Genomic DNA, 26,950 nt, shown 5'->3' with positions numbered 1-26,950 from the left:
CTTATCCTTAATACAAATATTAAAAAGTCCCTTACCTAATGTGTTAGCTTTTAAATAGTAAGCACTTTAACCGTTCTATCTTTCTGTGTTCAGTGTCTCAGTCTTTTACGACAGGGCAAACTACAGTTATATACAGTAATCTCCTACCCCGACTTCAACAGCACAATATTCTCCAGAACCCAAAACACCCTGCTCTATCTGAACAGTGAAGCACTAGAATATATGACTCGTTAGTTTAATTCCTAGCTGTTATGCTAACCCACTGTATAAATTTCTTATTTCATACCTCTATTTTCTCTTCACAATACCATATCTGAGATCTGCAAATTCTTTGAAACTAGAAGTATATTATACTTCATTCTGTTATACACTCAAAAAATACAGTAGCAATCCTAACACAGGTACTTGAGAATTTTGTCAGTTTAAAAGGACAGGCCTTACGACTGCATGAAATAAATCCCTTTTTGAACAGTAAGCTGAATAATAAGGGTTGTAAGAACAGGTTAAAACTTAAGAATAATTATGACTCTCACTATTTACCATCTTTCACTTGAGGAGAATATAAAAACTCAACTGAATTAATGTTAAATGCATAAGCATACAGATGCTTGGGATGCCTAAAGGCAAAAAGAAAGGTGCTGAATGCCAAGGCATTTTCTGGTTGGAGAGTAGGAACAGAACTTCCAAACATCACCTTGTTCTCTCTCCCCCCACAAACTTCACTATAAGGTAAACACCACTGACAATTTATTCATGATGGATTTGCTCAAGTCTCTGAGGAGTTTAAACTGCAGTAGCAGTCATTTTTCTCCTTCATGGTAGCTGGTGCAGTGCTGTGTTTTGACTTCCAGCCTGGGAACAGTGCTGGTGATACCGATGTTCTCGGTTGTTGCAAGTGATGTTTACCCTGACCAAGGACTTTGTGAGGCTCATGCTCTGCCAGGGAGGAGGGGAAGCTGGGAGGAAGCAGAGACAGGATGCCTGACCCAGACTAGCCAAAGAGGTATTCCATACCACAGCACGTCATGCCCAGGGCAGGGGGTAACTGAAAGTTACCCGGAAGGGCTGGTAGACTGCAGGGTTGGAGGAGGTATCGTATCAGGTATCGGGGGGGGGGCAAGTTATTGGTCGGCTGGTGATGAGGTGTTGTATTCTCTTCCCTTGTTATTTCCTTTATCGTTATTATTGGTGGTAGCAGTAGTGATTTGTGTTATACCTTAGTTACTAAATTGTTCTTATCTCAACCTGTGGGAGTTGCATTCTTTTGATTCTCCTCTCCATCCCTCTGGGAGTAGGGGGAGGGAAAGAAGTGTGTGAACGAGTTGCCTGACTGGGTTTAAACCACAACAGATCGCTATGAAAATCTAACCACTAACTGTACCTACAGAACCCCATTTAATAATTCTTACATCAAAATTAAAAAGTCTATTTTAAGTTACAACATTTCTCATAATGATACTGCAATTCATGTTGGCACAAAGTACTTCTACATTGCCAAGGAAAATGGTAGAAGATTAAGACAAAATGTTAATCGACTTCTAAAAAACTCACTGAAGCAGTTTATTAATTTTGCACATATCTAGGATTACTAATAATCTAATCAACTGCTCTAGAGCTGTGAGATATATTATGTCAAAAACTCCACCCTATAGCTTGTTTCTTGGTATTAAGAGTATCAAGATTCACAGAAGTATGAAATAGCTTTACATGACACTGTGTATACAACGAAAATCTACAATCATATTTTCTGCACCTCCAAATGCCCTTTTCTTAATGGCTGCTGGAATTCTGCAATCCAAAGCACTTACCAAGTATAAACATGACTAGAAGCCCAGCTTCCAGGATGCCTTAGTGAAGAGCAGATGATAGGCTCTACCTTTCTGCTCTCCCAAAGCATTTTGATTCTCAAAATATGAAATTGCTACCACTTTAAAAAAAAATGGAGCATCAAGACTGGAAAACATAACGATGCTTTTTGATTTAGTGACTTTCACATGAGCTGTAAGAAAGTGGGACATTCTGAAATTTTTGTCTTTTTTGTTTCACTTGGTACCATCGTGAACTGAAAATGCAACATCTTAATCTAGATACATGATGAAACATACATTATAGAACTTAACAGATATCCAGTATTCATCACATCTTCTGTCTCAAGTGCTGCAAAACTTTATTTGTGCTAGACAAAACATTTTAAATCAATTTTTATGGAAAGGAAGAGCAATTTTTAAACACAATGTCATTCTCACAAAATGTACAATATTAGGCTTTAAAAAGAAGATGCTAAAGCCGCACAAGGTGAGGCAACAGTGATGAAAGATCATTCTGATGGTCAGGAGGACTAGCACATCTTTTTCAGATGAAGAGATAGAGGATTTCTGAATGCAAGAAACCTAATTAAATCACTCAAAAAAGTTTTCTCTATTTTAGGTAGACAAAAGAGCAGCAGATTATGTTCTCCAAACATTTAAGAAAAAATTAGAATAATCTTTCTCTTGAAGTTTTAAGGGAAATTAAAGAAAAAACAATCCAATCCTGAGCTACTGAATAATGAAATCAAAATAAGGCCTGAGAAATTGCAATGCCAATGTACGTAAAGAATCATGAACATACCTTTAATACATAAAGGTAAAATTTTATTTATTGTGTTACTTTTTTTCTAAAAGTAACACACAAGCCTCTTATATAAAAGAGGCTCTTATCTAGAAGGCTATTTTACAAGAGAAAGAATGAAGTGCAGAAGCCCATACTCTGATGTGTGACTTGTCCTTGTAAACATATAGTCCCTGCTGAATGGAAGGATGCATTATGCAGCAGAGGTTAAATGGCACAGATTTGGTTCATATAATAACAGCAACCAGACTCACAAGTACCATTTTCATTTAGCCATTTGTAATGTTCCTGTACACTCAAGAAGCATGGAAAAAGAAACCCTCTAGTCTCCCCTTACACTTGCCTTACACGTAAATATTTTTCCCAAAAGATTACATCCATACATAGCTTATTTTCTGACCAACTTATTTCCTTCCTCTTGAACCAGATGACTGCAAAAACTGTTTATTCTCAGATGGGATAGAAATAAACTATAATCTAGGAAAGGAAAGTTAACTTGTTAAAGATAGATAAGGCTATAATAACCATCTGATCTAACCTGTGCATAACATAGAACCTCACCAAATTTTTCTTTGGACAGTTCAAACATCTCTTGGAAAGGGATGCCCTCTTGAGGTTTAAACACCAAATAATACAAAAGCCATTGAAAACACTACCAAATTATTTGAGTAGCTATGAGTGTTTTTGATGAGGCAAATATTTATCCCAGTTGATTCACCTTATACATCTAACCATTAGCTTAAATTTGTCTGCTACATGAACTGTCCTTTCCAAAGATTTTATTCCTTCCATTTGTATAAAGCTAAAGAAGTCATAGTTTAAAAATCTGGGCTAAACAGGTAGAAGCTGATCAGCAGTACATTCCCTGTCTCTGGTGGACTCCAGTTTTTCAGTCTTCTTCAAATAACATTATGAGAACAAAAGATAGTGAACTCTGGCTTTTCATCCAGTCTCTCAGCTAAATGCCCTAAGCAACACCTTTATGAGTTAACAGGAAAGTGGGGAAACTCCAAGGAGTAAAAAGGGAGGAGGGATAGGAAGCAGCAATACTCATAGGGTTGAGGTAAGTTACACAGCCTACAATTTTCTACCAATAACTGTTGCCAAAAAAAGGAAGGGGGGGGGGGGGGAGTGGGGAGGGAAGAGGGGCCAGGGGCAGGAGTCCAAGGGCTACACCCACATCTAATAATCACATACTTGTCTCTGTGTCAAAGTCACTCTTATTCAGCACTGGATTCTGAAGCCAAAACACACTGCACTCACATGGAAAACTTTTATATCTTCATTAAAAAAAATAAGATAATAAACCATAAAACCAAAAGTTAACAGTAGTTCAAATACAACGATCATAACATGACCACAGCTTAGAAAGACACTAATGCACTAACTATTGGGCTGCATTAAACACCAATTAAAGTTTTAGACTTAAAATGTCATAACATTTGATGTTTAAATGGCAAAATAATTTTTTTCCAGTTGCTCAACAATGACCTTTTTTTTTCTTTTCCTTAATGTTCTCTCCTCTTCAATTGCTAAATTCTCATATTTATTAAATGCAGGGTATAAATAACAAATTTTGGGGTTCCTTTGGCTTACTCTTAATTTAAGGACTTCCCAGCCTCTACCAAGCCTATTAAGAGAAAGCTCCCATCTCTGTTCAGTCTGAAAGACCCTGGTTATTAAAAAACTAAACTAATGCACACAAGATCTCTTGCTCAGTATGTCCGGTAGTGATGGGCTTTTCAATAAACCCTATCATAAGGCTCCAAATGGAAACATGCATTTGCCTGACAATACACACATCTGGTTTCAGACATTCCACTGTAAAAAATATTCTTGTGATTATTCTGTACTGGTAAGCATGCAGATGCATTGAAAAGCATGGTGGGGAGCCAACAAAACAAACCAAACAACAACAAAAAAAAAAACAAGGAAACAACCAAAACAAACAAAAAAAACCCGTAACACCTCACTTCATCAGTAAACAAAGTTTGATAAAGACAGTCTCACATCTTTAGGTTATCTTTCCCTTTTCAGCTACATTCTTCATGCAATATACAATTTCCTGCTATCATGCAGGAATAAGCTCTACCTCAGAAACTCAAAATACCAATACTCTGCTGGTCAACCCTGGCTTGCCTTAAAGGCTGTCTAGAATACAGGCATCACTAAAAGACATGCGAAAACCCATTATGCCTTTCAAAGACAGATAAATCTCACTTAATACTTCAAGTAGAAGACATTTTAAATCCAAGAAAAATCTTGTAAACAACCCTCCATAGGAATTAAGTGCAGAGATGATCAGTTAGTGCCAGATCTGTAAATACTGACAAGAAACAGCCTTTAGGATGCTCATATTGTCTTTGGCCATTCAGAAGGGGTCCTACCAATCCATTTATGCAATGCAAATAAAACCAAGAAGCATATTTGACTGACAAGCTTGCAAAGAATAGAAGTTCTGGATTTAGCTTCTATCTGGCAGTTGAACTAGGGCACCACTATCCAGAAAGACAAGGTTCCCTTTATATAGTAACAATGATGAAAGATGAAGAGTTATTTTAGAAGTACAAGTTTCTGACAATTGACAGAACACACAAAGACTAACTACTTTCTGAAAAATTTCTTCAAATTTCTAACTTGGTTTTCTGTGTTGACAGTGGGTCTGATAACATCATGACAGGAACAGGGCTAAAACTGCTAGTATCATAGCAACTGAAGAAAGGGCTGGAAAATTCAGTTTGGACCAGAAATATTTCACTGCACAGTACTGGGAAGAGAAAGTGAAGATAAGACCCTTTTATACCATAGTCTGAAGCTGCACTACTTGAGATAAGTAGAACAATCTGGTAAGTATCCAAAAAAGGCAACACCAAGTGAAGAGATACAGAACTTGCTTCACCCTCCCAAAATCATCTGTCTTGAGATAGAGGAACTACATGAGGTGTGGCAAACAGGGATAACATGGCCAGTCTGATCTACAGTCTATTTGTATTATAAGAGCATTCAACTGTATTTTTACTGGATATTCCAGCGGTTCTTCAGAACTATTCCAGAAATGAGCTACTTTTTCTTCACTGACTACACTGGGAACCTAGGAAGAAGCCTCTATGTCTGCAGTAGGCCTTCATGAAAATCCCCCTAAGACTCCAGCTTAAACAAGTAACAGCTCTGTAATACAGAAAGAATGCAGTAGAGCAGTATTTTAAAATACTGCCGCTTCTGCCTAGATTTCTTGTCTGCAACAAGTAAACATTTCAATGAGGTTCACTGTTTCTGCTACCATGCATTTAAAGGGACGGGGGCAGAAGCTACACAGGGAGAAAATATTAATAGAAACAAAAAAGTATCATCTATTCCATTATGGAGGAATTCCCAGAGGTAACTCTGGCTTCTTAGACACTAAATGCTCCCTTTTGCCTTTAGGTGATACGGACAGAACTCCTTGCAGCAGTAGTCTCCAACTGTTGGCTAGACATGCATCTTTTGAAACTTAACTGTAAGACCAACATGTCTAGCTATATTTACACTTTAGGAACCAGAGAACATAAAATGCTCTTCCTATTGTTTCATGATGAACATTAGTAGCAAACAGTTGAATAAGGTTAACATTATAGTTGTAGAATATAGTAAACATACAAACAAACTGGCCTATTATTATCTTTTCTAAACAAATTGCTAGTTTCATTTCTTTTCTCATATTTCTCTCAGTTGAAATCACTTTCATTTTTGAGTCAGAACCTTGTCCAGTTAGTTACAGACTTACCTTGTTGCGTGTTTTGACTTTCAATTTAGTCTTCTGTTTCCTTTTCAATTTTTTCTTGCTAAAAAGTTTCTTACTTCTGAAAAAGAGGAGAAAAGCCATGAGAACAAAAGAATTAAACTCCTTTCCATGCCCCATGGTAAACAGCAGCAATAGCAGAGGAAAAAAAAATCCTAAATGATATAAATCCTTTAGAGGAAAAGAAGTCCTCTAAAATATTTTCTCCTAAGCAAAGGAAACCAACAGAGGCAGAATTTCATAGTCTAAAGCACATAAAATGATGGTTTCCTAATGCTTCACTGCTTTAGGGGCCTTTAATCTCATCAATTTAAGCAGAAGATATGCTAGGACAGACAAAAAAATACCTGTATTTTATACTGTTTTACCCTACTGTTTCTATTAGAAGTCCATTAGTGCCACACCAATGCTAGAAACAAGAATTACTGATGATCCTCAGTAAGATAACCCGTTCTATTGCTAAGGAACGCATATGTTTTGTGACGGCTTTACCAGAGAAAGATTCAGGCCCTCCAAGACAAAAAGGAAGCTTTAAAAATGTATTATTTGGCAGAAAGTTCAGCTGGTGGAAGAAACGGCAATTTCTGAACACAAACTTTTAAATTTTTGTCTGGAATTTTCCCACCCTCAGTTTATAGACTTTTCATTTCCATTTCTTTACGTTATAGCTTTAGCTAACATAAACTCTTCTAATCCTCTTCGGCTCACACCTCATTCCTGTCGAATTCTCTCTCCTCCACTTTACTACTAAGTTAAAAAAATGGTAACACACCCCCCCCCCCCCCCCAAAGACACCATACACACACACAATTATTTTGTCACCATCACTGAGATTACTCCAAGATGAACACTTTTTAACCTACTCTACATTTCTCTGGTGTGTTCAGATTACAAACCCTCTGCAAAGAAAAAGTGCATGTTATCTGTGCAGCACACAACTCATCCTCTACAGGCCTTTAAACAGCTACTAACACATTCTGCGTGCCACTTAAACGTTACTCAGTTCACAGTTCAGAATAGTTGGGAAAATAAAACTATGGCATCTGAAAGTCACAGGTAGAAAGAAGTTGCACTTTCAGGTAACAAATTTGAAAGAGATTGAGAATCAGGGGAAACCTAGTTATTTTATTCAAAAAAAAGCCCTTGTCTAAATAAAAAATTCGAAAGACTAAAAACATACTGATTACTAGTCTCTCCTGTACAGCATTCAGAATGCAAGAGTATACAAGTCTCATGGTCCAGCAGTCAAAAGCTGGTGACTAAAGTCTGACCAATGGCCTGGCAGTCAGAAAATGAACTCAAAGAACACCTGCAGAGTATCCCAAGAAAGCTACCTACTAGAAATTTCATCGCGTTTCCCATCTTCACCTATTAACAAAGAATTAGTACATTCCTCATCAAGATACTTCCTGAAGAAGCAAATCAGCTGACCACTTTTCATATAAGAAACAATTCTGGAGTTAAGTGATTCAGTGACTGGGACCCCCCCCTTCCCTCCCCCAGTAACACTTCACCCTCCCAGGTAAATTAAAGCTTACAAGGAGAACCTAGGTAACCTCCCAAAGTTCCTTCACAGGAACAGCACAGTTTCAATATGTAACAATATATAACCTATTTAAGAAGGGTTTAATGTGGTTAATTTTATTCTGCTGTCAAACATGAAGAGTTTGCACTGAAGTGCAGTCCTTTCCATTCTGTAGCCATTCTCCTCCTTCTCTGGACCACATAACCTTTTGTCAAAGTCCTGATAAAGTCCTGATTTATTTTTGATTTCTTTTGAACTCTCTCAGTCCACATAAGTAAACCACACTGACCAGAAACAAGTAAACCACATTGACCAGAACTGAAAAAGAGACTTATTATTTGCTGTCAAGAAAAGGAAGAAGAATTGCCTCATATGTGTTCAAGGTCACACTTCAAACTATTTCAGGTATTATTTGGCAGCTTCACAGCAATATGCTATGGCAGACCTATGTAACCCAGACTAATGTGAAAACACTTTCCTGCAAACCTCTAAACTGACCTTCCAATACCCTTTCTCTAGTTGTGCCTTTTATGCCTCTAATTATGCCTTTTAAACGCAGTACAACTTGCACTTTCCAGAGACAACCTGATAAGCATTGCTTTTTTTTTCTTCCCTGGTTTTGTTTTTTTTTTCTGGGTTGTTTTTGTTTGTTTTTTTTTGTGGGGGGTGGGTTAGGGACACTAAATTGCCAAAACATTTCAAATTTAACCCTGCTTGACAAAATCCTTGCAAACTCTCCAAATTCATTATGGTCTGCAAACATTCTAAGCACTTTTTCTTCTTGTAAATATGTCACAGGATCACTGCCTGTATTTTTGCATGTATTTGTATGTATGTACAGATCTAGAACTCCCACCATTTTACAGACTAACCTCATCTGTCAATGATACCTAAATAATACCTAAATAATAACATTTTCTCCAATTAGCAAACAGAAGAGATCAGCAATGGGCTTTACTTCCTCCTTCTGATTCCAAGTGGTGGTGCTATGATCATCCATACATCAATCATTAAAGAAGCCAGAAGTATAAACATTTCCTAGTCATTCCTAGTATTTTTCTAGTCATTCCTAGCATTTCCTATATAATTTCTAGCAGTCACTATCTTCAGCAGGTCTTAGGCTTGAACTATTTTTCACACGGGAACAACTTGGGATATACAGGAATGCCACATCAAGAATCCACATTATCTCCCTATTTTTTCTTAAAACAAAACCTCAAGGATACTGAAACCCCGACATTCTTGTTGGGAAGCATACTTTCCCCCTGTATCCAAATGAAATTTTAGAACTAATGATTAATTAAAAAAATAAAATACCCTCATCAACACTGTGGATATGATTGTCCACACTTCTACTGCTATATACCATCATGCCAAGAGGTTTAAATATTCAGATAGAAAGGATAAAATGCGGACAAGTATATTCACGAAAAAACAACATTAAGCAGATTATGAGTAATTTCCTGTTGGAAACCACATGAGTTAATTATAAACCTGACTTTTCTGCTGCCTGAAGATTAACAAGACCTGATATGGCTCAGCTGGATTTTTTAGCTAAATTGTTAATTACATTTTGGGTTAACAACTGTAAATTGCTGTAAACTGACATTTGCAGAAGTCCTAAAACTCTGTGCTGACAATCTGCTTTCGGTGGCAGAAGGCTTTTAGCCTTTAACTCAGCTGTTGATACCATTTAATTCACACAAACACTGATTATCAGCAAATCTTAGGTAGGTTTTCCGCAAACTGCTTCAAGCCGTTTAACATTTGAGACTAAGTTAGCAGTTTTCAATTGGACCACAAAGGAAGAGCAAGTCAAATGAGTGTAGAGCACGAAAATTCCTTGACAAGAAAATACTTGTGGCTGATGGACCCAAAGACAGAGTTACAACCCTCACAGAAAAATCTGTTCAGAACAAAAGCAAAGGCCTCAAATGTTCAGCCCCGGAGCATGAAACAACTGTCTCAAACCAAAGGGGGAAAAAGGGGGGGAAGGATGGGCAACAACCAATTTCTGGACAACTTGAAATAGCTGCTAAATTATATGATTACAACTTCTATTCAGTTTTGTAGCATCTGTTGTTGAAGAAAGTAAAAACATGCTTAGTTTATTTGTTTTCAAACCAGAAGCAGCATTAACTAGCACTTGCAATATTTGCTGCATTATTAGGGGGACACTCTCCAGTCGTCTCAACACCATTGCTCTTCCTCTGTTCAAAAGAGCTGAGGGAAATGGAAACAGAGCCTCAAAGTCACAACAGCCCTGAATTGCAATTCAGAGGCTCAAATTTGAGAAGGAAGCTTTGCGTATTGAGTATGCCCCCCACTCAATATTGTTACTCAATTATTCAATGTGGGTTAACACATTAATCTCAGGTTAATAGTGTCACACCTGCACAAGCTCTTCTAGGCTGTATGTTACACTAAAGGTGTCACTAATGAATGGAAAAAAATATTATTCTGTCTCTGCTGCTGAGGTAGAATAAGAACAGCAAAAGCGTTATTTAACTGCTGTCTGACCTAAACCCTTTGTTCCTATCTGAAACATGCCACCAAAGGTCACAGCAGCTAGTACAGCATTAGACCCAGTCATTCTATTATTAATTAAATCGTTGAGTACACTTATGAAAAGAGTGAGTTTAATAAGCCATATGCTAACACATACGAGAAAAACTTCCAACTGACTTTGATTCAGTGTATCTGTCTAAACTTGCTTGCTCTGGTTTAATGGCTAAACATTTTGGGGATGAAGTACACTGTTGACAGGAGAGGTCTATAAAAGTCATGCTGTATCCAGACAAATGACAAATACACTGTATTATTTTGTTTCCATAGGTGCTTACTCTGCACAGTTAGCTTAAGCATTTGAGGGCTAGTGGAAATGCTCTTAATAGGCAGCAACCATTCAGTAACACTGAAATGAAAGTCACATTTGTGGTATCAAACAAATCTGTCATTCCCTTCACTTGGTTAGTTATTGCTGCTGATGGTCAATTAGGTTGGACAAGAAACAGCAAGCATTTTCTTCTGAACAGTCCAAAGTAAAGTCCCAAGCTGAAACCATCAAGTATCCAGCAGCGGCAAGATATTATCACTCATTTAGTCACCATCACGTCTCAGGGTCTTTCATCACAGCATCAAGCTCCTTAAAAACCTTTAAATTTACCAACACACTTTACACAAGGGCAGTAAAATGCAAGTACTGACATGACGACATTGGTTGACAAGTAATGCTTCCTCCATAGCTTCCTCACTCATAAGGAATAACAGTGCAAGATCAGCAGTACTCATTTTATTGTGCAGCAATCACATAATGACTAAATCACAGACATCAGACTAGTGCCATTCGACAGCTTTCTTTGTATAGGTATATTACTGCCATAGAGGATCTACAAATTACAAAACACATTATCCAGAGGTTGTCACTACATAATAGAATATCATGTTCACCATAAAGGCAGTGGTACTATAGGAAGGCTAACTGGTCCAAAGTAGTTACAACATCAGCCACAGTGCCACATCTCATCTACCTTAAGTTCTGCCCACAAACTGACAGAGGAGTACCTGACTTGCGAAAAGTCTATATGCCTTTGTGATCTGCTTCTTGAGTAAGCATATTACAACATCTGACTGCCCCCAATTTTTCAGACTTTTCTTTACCAACACCCAATAACACAGAGAAATACCACTACTCCTAAGCCACCACTGGAGAACTTAAATACTACAGACTTATATACAAAAGGGAGGTGGGGAATAAAAGCTGTTTTGACTAAACAAAGCTGCATTAACACAGAATGACTGCCCAGAAAATGTGATGACATTACTACTCTCTTCTTTTGATCACTGGGAGGTACGTACTATACTTCATGAGAATACAGCAAACACAGTAACTTTCTACCATTCAGTTTCCACCACGGTTCTCCTTTACCTTCCCATGTTGAAACTTCACCAGAACTTTCACCACAGCTGTGGCAGAACACGTCCCTGTTCTTTTTGTGACTCAGAATATGCAACAGCTGATGGCAAGCCAACTGAGAGTTTAAGGGTTAAAATTAGAGAGTAGGCCAGCATTACCAATATTGTTTTGGGTGTCTGCTACACACATTCTAATCAGGGAGAAGTAGATCAGAAACCTCACATTGACAGGTCCTCATCCTTATGGGGGATATTAATTGAGCTAACTATCCCGATATCTGCTGGAAAGGAACACAGCAGGGCACAAGCAACGCAGGAGGTTTCTGGAGCACATGGATGGTAACTTCATGACACAGGCGGTCGAGGAGTCAAGGAATGAAGGCACTTTGCTGAACTTGACACAAGAAAGAACCAGTCAGGTGCATGAAAGCTGAGGGCAGTCATAGATGAAGTGACAATGCAGGTGAAGTTCAGGAAGCTCAAAGAAGGAAGCAAGGCAAAAGAAGGATCAAAACCCTAGACTTCAGAAGAACAGACTCTGGCCTGTTCAGCAATCTACTTTTAAGACCCTCATGGAATACAGTCTCCTGGATAGAAAGGAGTGCAGAATAGCTGGCTGACAGTTTCAAGGACCACACTTTTACACATGCAGAAAGTCAAAGGAAGGCCTGCATGGATGAACAACAAGCTCTTGACAAAGTTCAAGCATAAAAAGGAAGAATACAAGAGGTGGAAGTGAGGTGAAGGAAGCTCAGGTTAGGGAACATTTAAGTAAGTCACAGGACCTGACAGAACGTACCCACAAGTACTTGCAGGAGGTGGCCGATGATACTGCAAGGCAACTCTCAGTCTCTGAAAGATCACAGTGACTAGCATAGGTTCCTGAGAACTGGAAGAAAACAAATGTCACTCCTATATTCAGGAAGGCCAAGAGGGAAGATCAGGCAATCCAAACACACAAAAGACAGGATAGTGAATAGTCAGCTTGGATTTATGAAGAGGAAATCATGCTTGACCAACCTGGTAGCCTTCTACAATGAGAAGGCTGGCTTAAGGCCTGACTAGAGAGCAGTGGATTTTAACTTTTAGTAAGACTTTTGACACTGTCAATCCCGACACCCCCATACACAAACTGATGAAGTATAAGCTAGATAAATGTGGACTGAAGAGGCCAAACTGCTAAGGTCAAAGGCTTGTGAGTGATGGGACAGAGCACACCTTCAAGACAGTTTGCAGACAGCACAAAACTTTGAGGAATGGCTGACAAACCAGGTTTTGCTGCCATTCAGAGGGAACTTAACAGGTCGATGGAATGGGCCACCGGTAGTGTTATTAAGTTTAACACGGGATTGCAAAGTCCTGCATCTGGAGAGGAACCACCTCAAGTACCTGTACACTCTGTCAGCCAACTGGCTGGAAAGTAGTTTTAAAGAAAAAAACCTATAGGTCCTCCTAGTAGATATACTGAACATGAGCCAGTAACGCTGCCCCTGAAGCAAAGACGGCACACAGCCTTCTGGGCTGCATTAGAAAAACTACTGCCAGCAGGTTGAGGGGTTGGCTCTTACATACTACACAACAGTAGCAAGACTACATATGGAATAACATAATTAGTTTTGGTCTCCCCAGTACTTGAGAAACTCACTTACTGGACCAAGTCCTGAAGTTCAATTTCAACATAAGAACCATAAGAGTGGTCAAACACTGGAACAGGTTGCCCTGAGAGGCTATATTCTTCCTTGAATAGATTCATCCTTGAATATATTCTCAATCCAATTTCACAATGTCCAGAGCAACCTGATCTGGTTGATTCTAATTTGAGCAAGGAGCTTGGACTAGACAGCCTCCAGAGATCCCTTCTAATCTCATCAATTTTGTGATCCCTCACTGTTTACACACTAAAGTAAAATTTGACTGCAATAAATGTGCTTGTACATTGTGGAAAGAGTACTTTTTTTTCCTCATTCCAAGTTTAGCATTTTTCCTGGTGTCATACTATGTTTCTGATTATGCTTCCAAGTAGAGACATACTGAGCTTTTCATCTGTTCACCATCTGGATCAGCAAACATACAGCAAATTCAGGCATAAGAGCAGACTTCTATGGGAATTAGTCAGCACAATCAAACCTACACTACTACATAACCTTTACAAGAGAACAATGTATGAAAACCACTCTACCACATTTAAAATGTATAAGACAAGCCAGTCACTTAAATTGAGCCACACTTTCTTGGGATATAATCAATGCCCAAGGGTATAGTAAGACATGCACAGCAAAGGACACATTCACATGCAACAACCAAGAGTTTCTCTGTGCAGATGGATCCACATGGACACAGAATACAGAACCTTTAACAACACTTCTCCAAACTTCAGTGGCACAGGACATTTGTGCATGTCCCCAGGAAATCTAAAATACAATTTGACAAGAGAAGGGTACTCCAGAATCATTAAAAACAGTGTCCAGAAAGGACCCCAAAAAGCCAGTCTTTCCATTCCCTGGTCCCAGCACAGGACTAGTCAAATTCTACTTCATTCTTTACAGGCATTTTCCCTGTGGAGATATTAGATGTTGCTAATGATCACTTTTCCACCATGCCCTCAACAATCCTACTAGAAAGCTGTTTGTGAGGGCTTTTCTAAATTGTCCTTATGGCAACTAAATGCCTCTCTCCCTATATATATATACCTTCACTGTAGAAAAATCAGTTTATTTTCCTCCTTTTCTATAACTAGATTTCTTTTTCAGGTCTGAGGAAAAATAAGTCAACTAAGCAGTCTCAGTTCCTTCAGCCTAAACTACAAATCATTTACATCACTGATGTCTAATTTCACTATTCTCTTATACTCGTACTTAGTCCTTCTTGTTGAGAGAAGGGGGAGAGAGGGGTGAAAGAGAGAGAGACAGAGAAAATAAGCACCACAATCCTGAAGTGCAAATAAAAGGTCGGTAATTAATTCAGGTTTCCTACACAAAAGAATCCCTCTCATGCATTTTGAGGAGAAAAAAAAAAAAAGGAAAATATCTGAAACACTCCAACACAGCATGACACTGCTAAATCACATGCACTTTATAATTCTATACAAGGTGTAGAAGCTGTCACGAGGAACTTCTACCTCACCTTTTATTCAATGTTGGTTTTACATTTGTGTTTCCTAGTTAGGTTTGGGGTCTTGGGGTTGGTGTTTTTTTTTGGGGGGGGGAGGTGTTTTTTTGTTGATCGGATTTTTGTTTGGTTTTGAAATTAAGTATTTGCTGAGGTTATTACTCCAGTATATCTGTAGTGTTTCCTAGTTTTGCATCTTCTATGAACTTCTTCATCTACAATCTCAATTCCCACAGTGGAATTGTCAATGATGAAGACTAACAGTTCAGGACCTAGGACAGATCCAGATGCAGAACAAGAGTTACTGCCGCTTTTGTACTTTCCTGGACAGCCCCTTGACAGCTCTTTCCAGAGCACCCCTCCAGGGTGGTCTTATGTGTAGTTTTAAATCCACCTTACAGTAGTTCCAGCTAGAACAGGGGTGGCCAAATTGACACGTGGAAGGCAACACACACAAAAACTCCACTGTACTAGAGTAACTTCAGTCCTTCTTTACTCACACGGTTTATCTATTTGTGAATTCTCCAAGGTAATAATTCTCCCAATAGCTTTGAAATTGCTTCAGTCAATTTTTCCAGCCACTCTAAGGGGGAATTTCATCATACTTATGAAAATACATAACTACTTTCTAGCCTGTTCTTTCTCTGTTCTTGCCTTCATCGCTGTAATTGTTTTAACTTATTATAAGGCAGAGCTACTTTTTCTATCAGATCTGCCATCAGGCTTTTCAGTCATGAAGAAAACCAGGAGGTACTCTCCTGATGAACTATTACAAAGTGCATTTTGAGTTTTTTCCTTATCTTCTGTAAGCAGGTAACTATCTGATACATGATCACGTAGATGAAGGGCAGAAAGACGTTAAAGCAATCGCATTCTCTGATGGGCTTCCCTATTTCCCATGCCATTTACTCCATCCTCCAAAATGCTCCAAAACAGCTGTTAATTTGTAATCTAGCTTCAAGGCATCTTAATATCAAATACAATAATGGAGAACCATAGCTGATAAATACCAGTGCCCATGTCAGCAAGAGACTTACTATTCACTGTCTCATTGCTACAGAAGCTCAGCTGTAAGGGCTTCAAAATGTAAGAAAGGGAATGCTAAAGAAAAAAGGGTTATCAGGGCTGATCAGAAAAACTGAAGAAATCTCAAAATTGGGGGACCACATTATTGCAAAAAATAAGTTGCTTTATAATCCTGGCTCACATGAGGGAGTTGACAATGATAAGAATCAAAACAAAGGAAGCAGGCAGAGCTTTAATGGCCTAATCAAAAGCTGGAGAAGAGGTTTTATGACCATATCTGGTCATATCATAGCAAGAAAAATGTGTGAAATCTGGATGTTGGCAAGGAGATGGAAATGTACCTGTAACAAAATGCAAGCACTGAATATGGCTATAAAATAAAGTTGCTGCTTTTCTTGCATAGTCCCTATTTTGGTACCTCTCGATATTTACAGAAGCTACAGTCTTCACAGCCTTACTTCTATGAACTGAGAGAATGCTTTTTCTTGAAAGCAACTACTTCTTTTAAAAGCCTCTATATGTAAAACCTCCTACATTTAGCTAAGCACTGAGTATCCTTCCAATGAAAATCCCCGTTCATTTCTCCAACCTCGATGTGATCTTTTCACTGTTATTTCAGCTGCCAAGAATTCAAAGTATGTACAATAAGAAACTGCCTCACAACACGCCTCATAAAGCAACTCGAAGTAAACAACTCACATAATTAAAACACCATATACCTTCTACAAAGTTGGCATACAGAATGTATCACTTAAGGGTAGGCGCTTTAAGATTACATTTATAACCGTAAAATCAGAGATATTCAGAAAATGGCTCAAGTACTAGGTCCAATCTATCCAACTAAACTTTTAATTCTGCCCTTAGCTCATTTGTAGGTTACTCCATCCAACTCCCTTTAACACAAATCTATCAATGTGAAAGTGGTTCAAGTCAACTGGACCCAGCAATGTTTCATGTTTATAGAGGCTACCCTAAAGTACCCTAAAACCAAACTTTCCTGAGTCTTTCTTTGCTTTACTTTTTGACTTTACAGATACCTCCCTTTGATGACTAAGTAGTAGCCACAGGTAATCATTCCTTTTACAGCTGAAATATCCAACATGCTTTCAACCATAGGGAGACAGTGTCAGCAGACTGCGAGAATAAAGAAGTAAAATAAATACCACTCAAATAAATCCAATCTCTTCTTGTCCTGATAAACAAAATGTCTGCTTACAGACAATAGTTCCAAAAGCTTTTTAATGCTTCATTTCTCGTATAACCTACAATACTACCTATCAAGTTTCCAAAAGGACTTGCCACGATATGACTGACAGGAAACACAATACACAAATACAAACTGAAAGGTGGCACACAAATATGTATCACAAATACACAAACTGTGTAATGTAAAACAAAGTATTAGCGAGCTTTATGAAATATACGTGCACAAAAAGTATATGTTATGCCATACACCCAAAATTTTACCTTAGAAATCACAAATAGAAATAGAAAAAAAACACAAGAATTTCTGAAGAAATACACTCATCTAAATCCTTTCACTGTAACTTGGCAACAAAATCTACAGAACTCTTCAGAAAAAAAAAAACACCTTTTGCTAATACTGGTTAGCATCTCTGGGTTTTAGAATATCTCTGACAAGTGAACAATTGCTCTGTGAAGCAATTAAAGAAAAATACCTCCGTGAAGCACTGGTTTGACCTTCCTTTGTTCTTTGCACAGTTGTGACCAGGGTAGGAAAAATAAGTTACTGCTTCTGCCGATATCACAGCAAAAGCAGCTCAGTTACACGGCAGCTGGCTCACAGACCATATTTTTGCCTGTTGTGATGCAGTAAAGTTTGAATATGACATTTGCTGGCAAAACAAAACAACAAAAAAAAAAAGTGGAAGACAAGCTGCAGAAGAAGAAAGCTAAGACTTCTGTAGTAATACCCCCAAACTGGGGACTAATTGCCACTACACACTCACCCACTACCTTAAAACAGCGTAAAATGCTCCAAGTAATAAATTACTTACATTTAGATCTCGTCACCATGCAGCTCTTCCTACAAGAATGTTAGCACAAACGTGTAGTTTAAACTTATTTAAAACTGCAAGTGTTGCTACTCTTCAGCTCCCCTCATATGCCCTTTATTTCTGTTGAGCTACAGCATAGAGGTTCAACGTATGTTTCTATAAATATATTACAAAAAGGGAGGGCTAAGGAGAATCTCTACCCTTTACTGGGTACAGGGGAAAAGTGTGTCAAAAGCTAAGGAATAGGGTGAGGCATTCAATGCCTTCTTTGCCTCAGTAAGACGAGCTGTGCTCTGGGTACCCAGCCCCCTGATATGGAAGACAGAACGAACGAAGTCCCCATAATCTGAGGGGAAATGGTCAACTACCTACTACACCACTTAGACACACACAGGTCTATGGGGCCGGATGGGATCCACGCAAGGATACTGAGGGAGACTGGCAGAAGTGCTCACCAAGCCACTTTCAGCCGTTTATCAGCAGTCCTGGCTAACCAGGGAGGTCCCAGGTGACTGGAGGCTAGCAAATGTGATACCCACCCACAAGAAGGGCTGGAAGGAAAATCCAGGAAACTCCAGGCCTGTCAGTCTGACCTCGGTGCTGGGGAAGGTTATGGAGCAAATCATTTGAGTGCCATCACACAACACGTATCAAGCCCAGTCAGCACGGGTTTATGAAAGGCAGGTCCTGCTTCACTAACCTGATCTCCTCCTATGACAAGATGACCCACTTAGTATATGAAGGAAAGGCTGTGGATGTTATTTACCTAGACTTTAGTAAAGCCTTTCACACCATTTCCCACTGCATTCTCCTGGAGAAACTGGCTGCTCATGGCTTAGACAGGTGAACTCTTCACTAGGTTAAAAACCAGCTAGATGGCAGAGCCCAAAGGATAGTGGTGAACGGAGCAAAATCCAATTGGTGGCTGATCACAAGTGGCTCTCCAGGGCTCAGTATGATAACTTTATCAATGATCTGGGTAAGGGGATCGAGTGCACCCTAAGTTTGCAGAAGACACCATACTGGGCAGGAGTGGCATCAAGACACTGCTTGCGGGTAGGAAGGCTTTGCAGAGGAATCTGGACAGGCTGGATCAATGGGCCAAGGGCAACTATATGAGATTCAGCAAGCTAAATCCTGGATCCAGCACTTGGGTCAAAACAACCCCATGCAATGCTACAGGCTTGGGGAAGAGTGCTTGGAAAGCTGCTTGGCAGAAAAGGACATGGAGTGCTGGTTGACAGCCACCGAACATAAGCCAGCTTGTGCCCCAGCAGACAATAAGGCCAAGAGCATCCTGGCCTGTATCAGAAACAGTGTGGCCAGCAGGATAAGGGCAGTGATCATCCCCCTGTACACAGCACTGATGAGGCCACACCACAAATACTGTTGTCCTGGGTCCAGCAGTAGCAGCCATTTTTCTCCTTCTTAGTAGCTGGTGCAGTGCTGTGGTTTTGACTTTCAGCCTGGGAACAGCGCTGATAACACCAATGGTTTTAGTGGCTGCTCAGTAATGCTTACTCTTGACCACGGACCTTCTGAGTCTCATGCTCTGCTAGGGAGGAGGGGAAGCCAGGAGGAACCAGAGACAGGACACCTGACCCAAACTAGCCAAAAAGGTATTCCATACCACAGCACGCCATGCCCAGGATAGAAACTGGGGGCAGTTACCCAGAAGGTAAGATCACTGCTCGGGTCAGGCTGGGTATCGGTCAGCAGGTGGTGAGCAGCTGTATTCTCTTCCCTTGTTATTTTCCTTATCATTATTATTATTGGTGGTAGAGTAGTAGAGTAGTGGTTTTGTGTTATACTGTAGTTACTGGACTGTTCTTATCTCAACCCATGGGAGTTACATTCTTTCGATTCTCCTCTCCATCCCTCTGGCAGCAGGGTAGAAACAGGGGGGAGTGAGCAAGCAGTTGCGTGGTTTTGGGTTGCCAGCTGAGCTTAAACCATGACAATTACGTTCAGTTCACTACAAGAAAAACATCTGAGGTGCTGAAACATGACCAAAGAAGGTCAACAAAGCTAGTGAAGGATCTAGAGAATAAGCCCTCTGAGGAGTGACTGATGGAATTGGGCTGTTTATAGTCTGGAGAAAAGGAGGCTGAGGAGAGACCTCTCTAGGACTACCTGAAAGGAGTAGAGAGGCGTCAATCTCTTCTCCCAAGTAACAAACTACAGGAGAAGAGGAAGTAGCCTCAAGTTGTTCTAAGGGAGGTGTAGATTCGACATTAGGGAAAAATTCTTCACTGAAAGAGTTGTCAGGCATTGGAAGAAGCTGCCGAGGGCAATGATTGAGTCCCCATCCCTGGAAGTATTTAAAAGATTCGTACATGTGGCACTTAGGGTCATGGTTTAGTGGTGGGCTTGGCAGTGCCAGGTTTACAGTTGGACTCAATCTTAAAGGTCTTTTCCAACCTAAATGATCCCATGATTCTACATTTCCAGTAACGAGGATCACATCTTGCAATACACCTCTGCTGCAGGAATTGATTGCTCAGCACTGTGTATTTGTTCCCTGTGACACCTCCTGTTAGAAGACAAATAAACCTCATATAGATCCTTTCTTCTTATGCCCTATTTTTCTAAGGATTACAGAATCATTTAGGTTAGACAGGAATTCTTCAGGTAAGACTTTTTTTCACTGTGAGGGTGACTGAGCACTGGCACAGGTTACCCAGCAAGGTTCTGGAGTCTCCATCCTTGGTGATATTCAAAGCCATCTGGACATGGTCCTGTGCCACCGGCCCCAGGTGGCTCTCCTTGAGCAGGGGCAGTGGACTACTGGGAGTACTTTTACATTTCATCAAGGGCTACAGATTTATTTTTAACTCAGCAGTGAGAGTCAATGAAGAAGAAAACAGCTCAGCTTGATAGCCAGATCTCAAAACACCACCAGAGGGCACAATAAATTTCCTTCCTAAATAATAAAATCTTGGTATTTTTGTCAATGACAATATTAACCTTAGATGACCTTAACTATTTAAAATTACTAATAGCGTCTTCATTTAGTAAGCCTAAGATCTGAAGCTTGATCAACTCAGATTTTTAGTAAAGAGGGCAACAGCTCAACAGTCATTCTAACAGCCATGTGTATGCTCTCCAAACCATTACCAGCTTATGCACTATCTTCTTTGAATTACTAATTAAGGATTCCGATATGAATGTTCATCTACACCAATATAAAAGGAAAGTCACGGCACTTCAGTGGTATATCTACAAATGGAAAAAACATCAAAATCCCGTCATCTAAATCCACGAATCGGGGTAAGGAGCATCTTAATCCAATTAAGAGAGGCTTAGAGGAAAACAAAGCCAGACTAGTAGGACACTCATAGTTTCTTTTCTGTAATTATCTGATGTTTATTATTTGCTGCATTGTCACCTATGAAATTAGATCTGTAAGAACACATGCAAGGAAAACATTCAACTCCATTTTTTCAGTGTAAAGTACTTTTGTATCTCTTACACTTAAAATGTTTTTAGGACTCTTCATTAAAAAATAAAAAAAAATAAAAAAATAATTAAAAAAGGTCATATAACCATAGCAAATATGACAACATCCACACCTTTGGACACCTTCCTGTCTGAACACAAGTACCAAAATGCATACAACACTATCCTACACAGAATCATAGCAGCAGAGTTTTAATTTAGGGAATATGCTCTGTGAAATTCAGGGGGTAATGTACTTGTTCAGAAAGGCACATTACCAGTGGTTAATGACAGTATAACTTCCTTAGAGTGATTACTGTCGCAAGTAAGCCAAATCAATCCTACATTTTCTTCACTGAATCACAGAAGATACAACCATGTAGTTCAAACCGGAAACTCACACAGCTGTCAATGGTCTACCCCATATAACAGTATATTCTAGAAATAAAATGGGATAGAGAATTGATTGGTTTGAAGAGAAACAGAATAGAGACATGACTACTCTGAAAAAATGCAGGCATAATGAAGATGTATGAGCATATCCATTAGAAAGAATAATGCATTGGCTAGTGGGAAAGGAAAGGCAAAACCTGATAAGAGGTGAGTCATAAGTAACCCTACAAATAATTCATGGTGAAACAATCAAGAAAAGAGGCTGAAAGAATAAAAACAGGAGAATAAGGTATTTAATAATAACAAGTTTATCTCAATGTAATATGAATGACTGGCTGCAGATCTGTATAAACACAGTTGTCCTAAGGGCTCAGCAACAGAAAAGATGAGTGATGTTTATCAACTGCAACAAGGAGAACACTGGAGAAGTGAAAAGCTCAGGGTTGGACCTTATTAGGATCAAAACTCTTAGCTAGACATTTTTCCAGACTGACAAGAGATCATGACCAAAATAATCTAACTACCATAGCACCTGTGAATTTAAACTACAAACAACAGACTTACACTTTTTGAACTTAACTTACATTCTCTTTGTATCGGCTTTGGCTATGATAAAGTTAATTTTCTTCAGAGTAGCCTGTATGGTGCTTGTATGTTTTGGATTTGTGATGGAAGGAAGTGCTGATAATATACCTATGTTTTAAGCTGTTGCTGAAAAGCACTTACAGAGAGTCAAGAATTTTTCTGCTCCTCATTCCACCAACCAGTGAGTAGGCTGGGGTTGCACAAGAAGTTGGAAGAGGGAACAGGCAGGGCAGCTAACCTCAGGGATATCCCATACTATGTGATATTATGCTCAGCAATAAAAGCTGTAGGGAAGGAGAAGAAAGTGGACAACATTCAGAATTTTGGGGCTTACAAGTAACCACTATGCACAATGGAGTCCTCCTTTCATGGAGATGGCTAAACATCAGCCAGCCAATGGGAAGTGGTGAATGAATTCCTTATTTTGCTTTGCTTGTGCACATAGCTTTTGCTTAACCTATTAAACCACCTTCATCTCAACCCACAAGTTTTCGCGTGTTCATCCCTTCAACTCTCTCTCCATGCCACTGCAGGGGGGGTGAGTGACTGAGCAGCTGCTTGGTGCTGAGCTGACTACTGGGTTAAACTACAACAACCTGTCACAGAATTGATAAAGTATTTTCCAAGAGTTCAAAAGCTGATTTCAAAAACCATTACCTCAGACAATCACTCATGGGAAGGCGAGTCAAGGAAAGCTAAGGGAAGAAACCGAAAATAAGGAATAGTACCGATTTAACTACAGGACTCCAGTTTTATGTGGGGACAAAGAAGCTGAATTTTTGTTTCTTTTCTAAGGTGTACATATCCTCAGAGTATTCTCAGGCCATAGCAGTTGTAGATATACTAGATGCAAAGAAAGAAGTTTCACTCAGCTATAATAATAAAAACTAATTAAGCTCATCAACACATTCATCAGTCTGAAGGGATGCAGGGAGCTATAACATGCTATTTACTATATTTTGTAAAGAAAAAAAAAAACACAACAAAACCAAACAGAAAAAAATATATATATTAATGTATGAAAGATTAAACCTAAATGTGCAGAAATCATATACCTTCATTTAGCCACTTACAGCACACAAAGCCATTCTCCTGAGCCAGTTTCCAGGATTCATCCCTTGGAGGGTCACAACAGTAAGAATTAGCTGAGAAAGACCACTGGGAAAGGCTAGCTGTGAAAGAGCCTACTTACAATATAAAAAGTTTAGTTAGTTGGCTACTTTTCAAATCAGCACCTCAGTGTGAAGCAGTGTTTATGGCAAGCAAGGTAAGAAAGCAGAAGACGAAAATAAAACCATGTGCCTAAGAGATGCTGCAAAGGGCTAGATTCCAAAGCAAGTGAAGTACATGGAAAACAGTTCACACAAAGTACTTTAGTACCAAACACTGTACTGCTCTCATATGTGCTTTATATAACATATGCCATATATCTTTAAATTATGGGTTTGATGAAATGTATATAGTCATACATCAAAGAAGAATTTACCCAAGAAATATCTTCAAAATATTTTGGCCAGGAGGCATATCATAATATGGGAGGAAAAACAAAACCAACACTCCACAACTGACAGTTAACATGGCAGAAACACAGATTCAACATCAAGTTTTTAAGAAGCACATTTACTGCATTTAACACAGCTAGCACTGAGGAATGGTAACTTCTTAAATTGGTCCAGCTCCCATCTAACTGATTATATTTGCTATCTAAAAGACCATCAGCACGCCAGAGCAGACAGCATAACTGAAACTGAAACTTTAACTGGCATTTCCTCTTTTTTTAAAAAAGACAAAAAGCACACCCAAAAACCCCCACCACAAACCTACAACATAAGAGACAAAAAACAAGTAGAACATGCATGCTGTTTTTACATCAGTAGGTGTAAGAATCCCAGGGACACACAGATTAGAAAGCCTGAAGATGGTTGAGAACAGGAAACCAGACTTTATCTGAAAAATGGTAACGGAGCTCACGTAACTTTAAAAAAATGGAAGAAAAGTCTAATTTTATTTAAGCAAAAATAACTGATTATTTCTCAAATTGCCAGCTGTAGCCATTTTGAAATAAATTACAACAAATAAATCAGTTGCTGCTTAAAATATTAAGCAGAATTAACCACCATCGTTGTAAGTCTAATACGCTGATTCCTCTCCAGTCACACTTAGCAGTTATATTGACTTATGTTTTCATATTAAAATTCTACATTCTTGTGAACTTCAGCAGAACATTCAGGCAATGTTCACTCGGTCCAAATGGAAGAGAATTCATCATCTACATAAACACCCATGAAAATCATGCAATGACCTCATATGAATCATAAAATCATAGAATAGTTGGGTTGGAAAGGATCTTAAGATCATCTAGTTCCAACCCCCATGCCACGGGCAAGGACACCTCACATTAAACTGTGTCATCTAGGGCACTGTCCAACCAGGCCTTGAACACTGCCAGGGATGGCACATTCACAGCTTAACTGGGCAACCCATTCTAGTGCCTTACCACCCTCACAGTAAAGAACTTCTTCCTTATATCCAATCTAAACTTCCCCTGTTCAAGTTTTAACCCTTTACCCCTTGTCCTGTCACTATAGTCCCTAAGGAAGAGTCCATTCCCAAAATCCTTATAAGCCCCCTTCAGAGAATGGAAGGCTGCTATGAGGTGTCCATGCAGCCTTCTCTTCTCCAGTCTCAATAGCCCCAACTCTCTCAGCCTATCTTAATATGGAAGATGCTCCAGTCCCCTGATCATTCTCATGGGCCTCCTCTCGGCTTGTTCCAACAGTTCCATGTCCTTTTTATGTTGAGCACACCAGAACTGCACACAATACTCCAAGTGAGGTCTCACAAGATCAAAGTAGAAGGGCAGGATCACCTCCTTCGACCTGCTGGTCATGCTCCTTTTGATGCAGCCCAGGATACAGTTGGCTTTCTGGGCTGAGAGCGCACACTGCTGGCTCATGTTCATTTTGTCATCAACCAACACCCCCAAGTCCTTCTCTGCAGGGCTGCTCTGAATCTCTTCTCTAAATACGGAGGTATTTACTGAGAGTATAACGCTAAAACCTGAGCCAGGTATGTTCCCACTGTTATGACCTTTGCCATTGTATAGATACCAAGACTTACAATCATACTCCCACAAATACTTTCATCAGCAAACCCCAATCTTAAATTCAGAAATGATAAATTATTTTAAAAGTTTAAAACACATTAAGTATGATAGATCCACAAAAGGAGCAAAATTATCAAGAGATCACCAAATATCAAGAATTAACCTAGCAATAAAGGGGAATTACGTACAGCCTTACCTATGTTTGAAAAGCATATACAAGAATGCCAAAACCCAAGAGCGGGTAATGAGAACTGAGAAAGAAGCAGTAATCTGCTGTCATTAGTATTTACTTTATTAAAAAGACACTTCCCAAAACAATTACTATATGAACATTAAAAAGGCTTAACTCATAATGACCAAAATATTACAGCTGAATAATTAGGGATCCAATACAAATGATCCAGTAACAAACTGGTTATGTGGAGAACATGTCAATCTACTCCATAGGTGAACATTCAGAATGTTCACCTCCAGAGAAGATATTTAGCAGTACAAACACTGTAGCTGCTGCTACTTGTTGATACACTCTCACACAAGCAACACTCCCATACCTACACAAAATAAACAGTATTAACAGTTTTTTGTAAGTTCGGCCTATAACTGAACTTTTAACTGAAGAGCAAAAGGTTCCACATAGTATTACTTCACAATCCAAAACAAATAACAAGAAAAAAAATAATCATCACACAATGTGATTCTGTCACATGCAGTAATTCTTTTCCAACACCTTCCTTCTAAATGAAGAAGCAGAAGGATGCATGACTACAAAAGACAAACGTCTTTTAGCACCAGTTGGCTTCAAAGACTGCCTCAGTCTCTATTTTTGTGAAAAGGAAATGCGTTTTTATCAAATCCCAAAATGAATATTCTTACGGATTTCAGGGTAGTTTGGGTTTTTATTTATTTTTCAAATAGTTTATATTACTTTTACACATGCACAAATAAACATTTTAAGACTGTCAACATATTATTACCTTCTTTTCAGCTTCTGCACAAATATAAACCATGTTAGACTAAGTGACTACTATAGATTTTTAGAACTACCATTCTAAACTGTTTTCCTTATCAGAATATAAGGTAAAGATGGTAAGTACAAATAGCTAATCCCTAAAAAACAAAAGCATAACACAGTATTAAAACACTACTATATTCACAGAATCCCAGAATGGCTAGGGTTGTTAAGGGCCTTAAGGTTATCCAGTTCCAACGCCATGGGCAGGAACACCTTCCACTAGACCAAGCTGCTCAAAGCCCCATCCAACCTGGCCTATTAGCTGCAACCTATATATCACAGCTAAAAAGCCTACAGCAGACAGCAACTCCTACCAGCTTTTCCAATGCACAGGTTAATACAGAGACTCAACAGCACATTGTTTTTCAAACGAAATGAAATTTTAAGTTTACATAAAGGCAAACTTCTGTTTCAGTACAATGGCATTTACAAAACA

The 26,950-nt window shown here is 39.0% G+C and overlaps 1 protein-coding gene across 1 annotated transcript in view; it reads right to left on the bottom strand.

Moving 5' to 3' along the window:
* MYCBP2 (MYC binding protein 2) overlaps positions 1 to 26,950 on the bottom strand; it is a 182,462-nt gene that overhangs the window by 150,033 nt on the left and 5,479 nt on the right. The window contains exon 2 of the mRNA XM_061445258.1: positions 6,374 to 6,449. Coding sequence (XP_061301242.1) covers positions 6,374 to 6,449 — 76 coding nt within the window. The remainder of the gene's footprint in view (positions 1 to 6,373; positions 6,450 to 26,950) is intronic.

This window comes from Pezoporus flaviventris, unplaced genomic scaffold, assembly GCF_033815535.1.
Source record: "Pezoporus flaviventris isolate CSIRO_AGI_PZ_B2104156 unplaced genomic scaffold, CSIRO_AGI_Pfla_v1 ptg000003l, whole genome shotgun sequence".
Lineage (NCBI taxonomy): Eukaryota > Metazoa > Chordata > Aves > Psittaciformes > Psittacidae > Pezoporus > Pezoporus flaviventris.
Note: the sequence above shows the minus strand (reverse complement) of the source record. Positions and strands in the feature narration are given on the sequence as shown.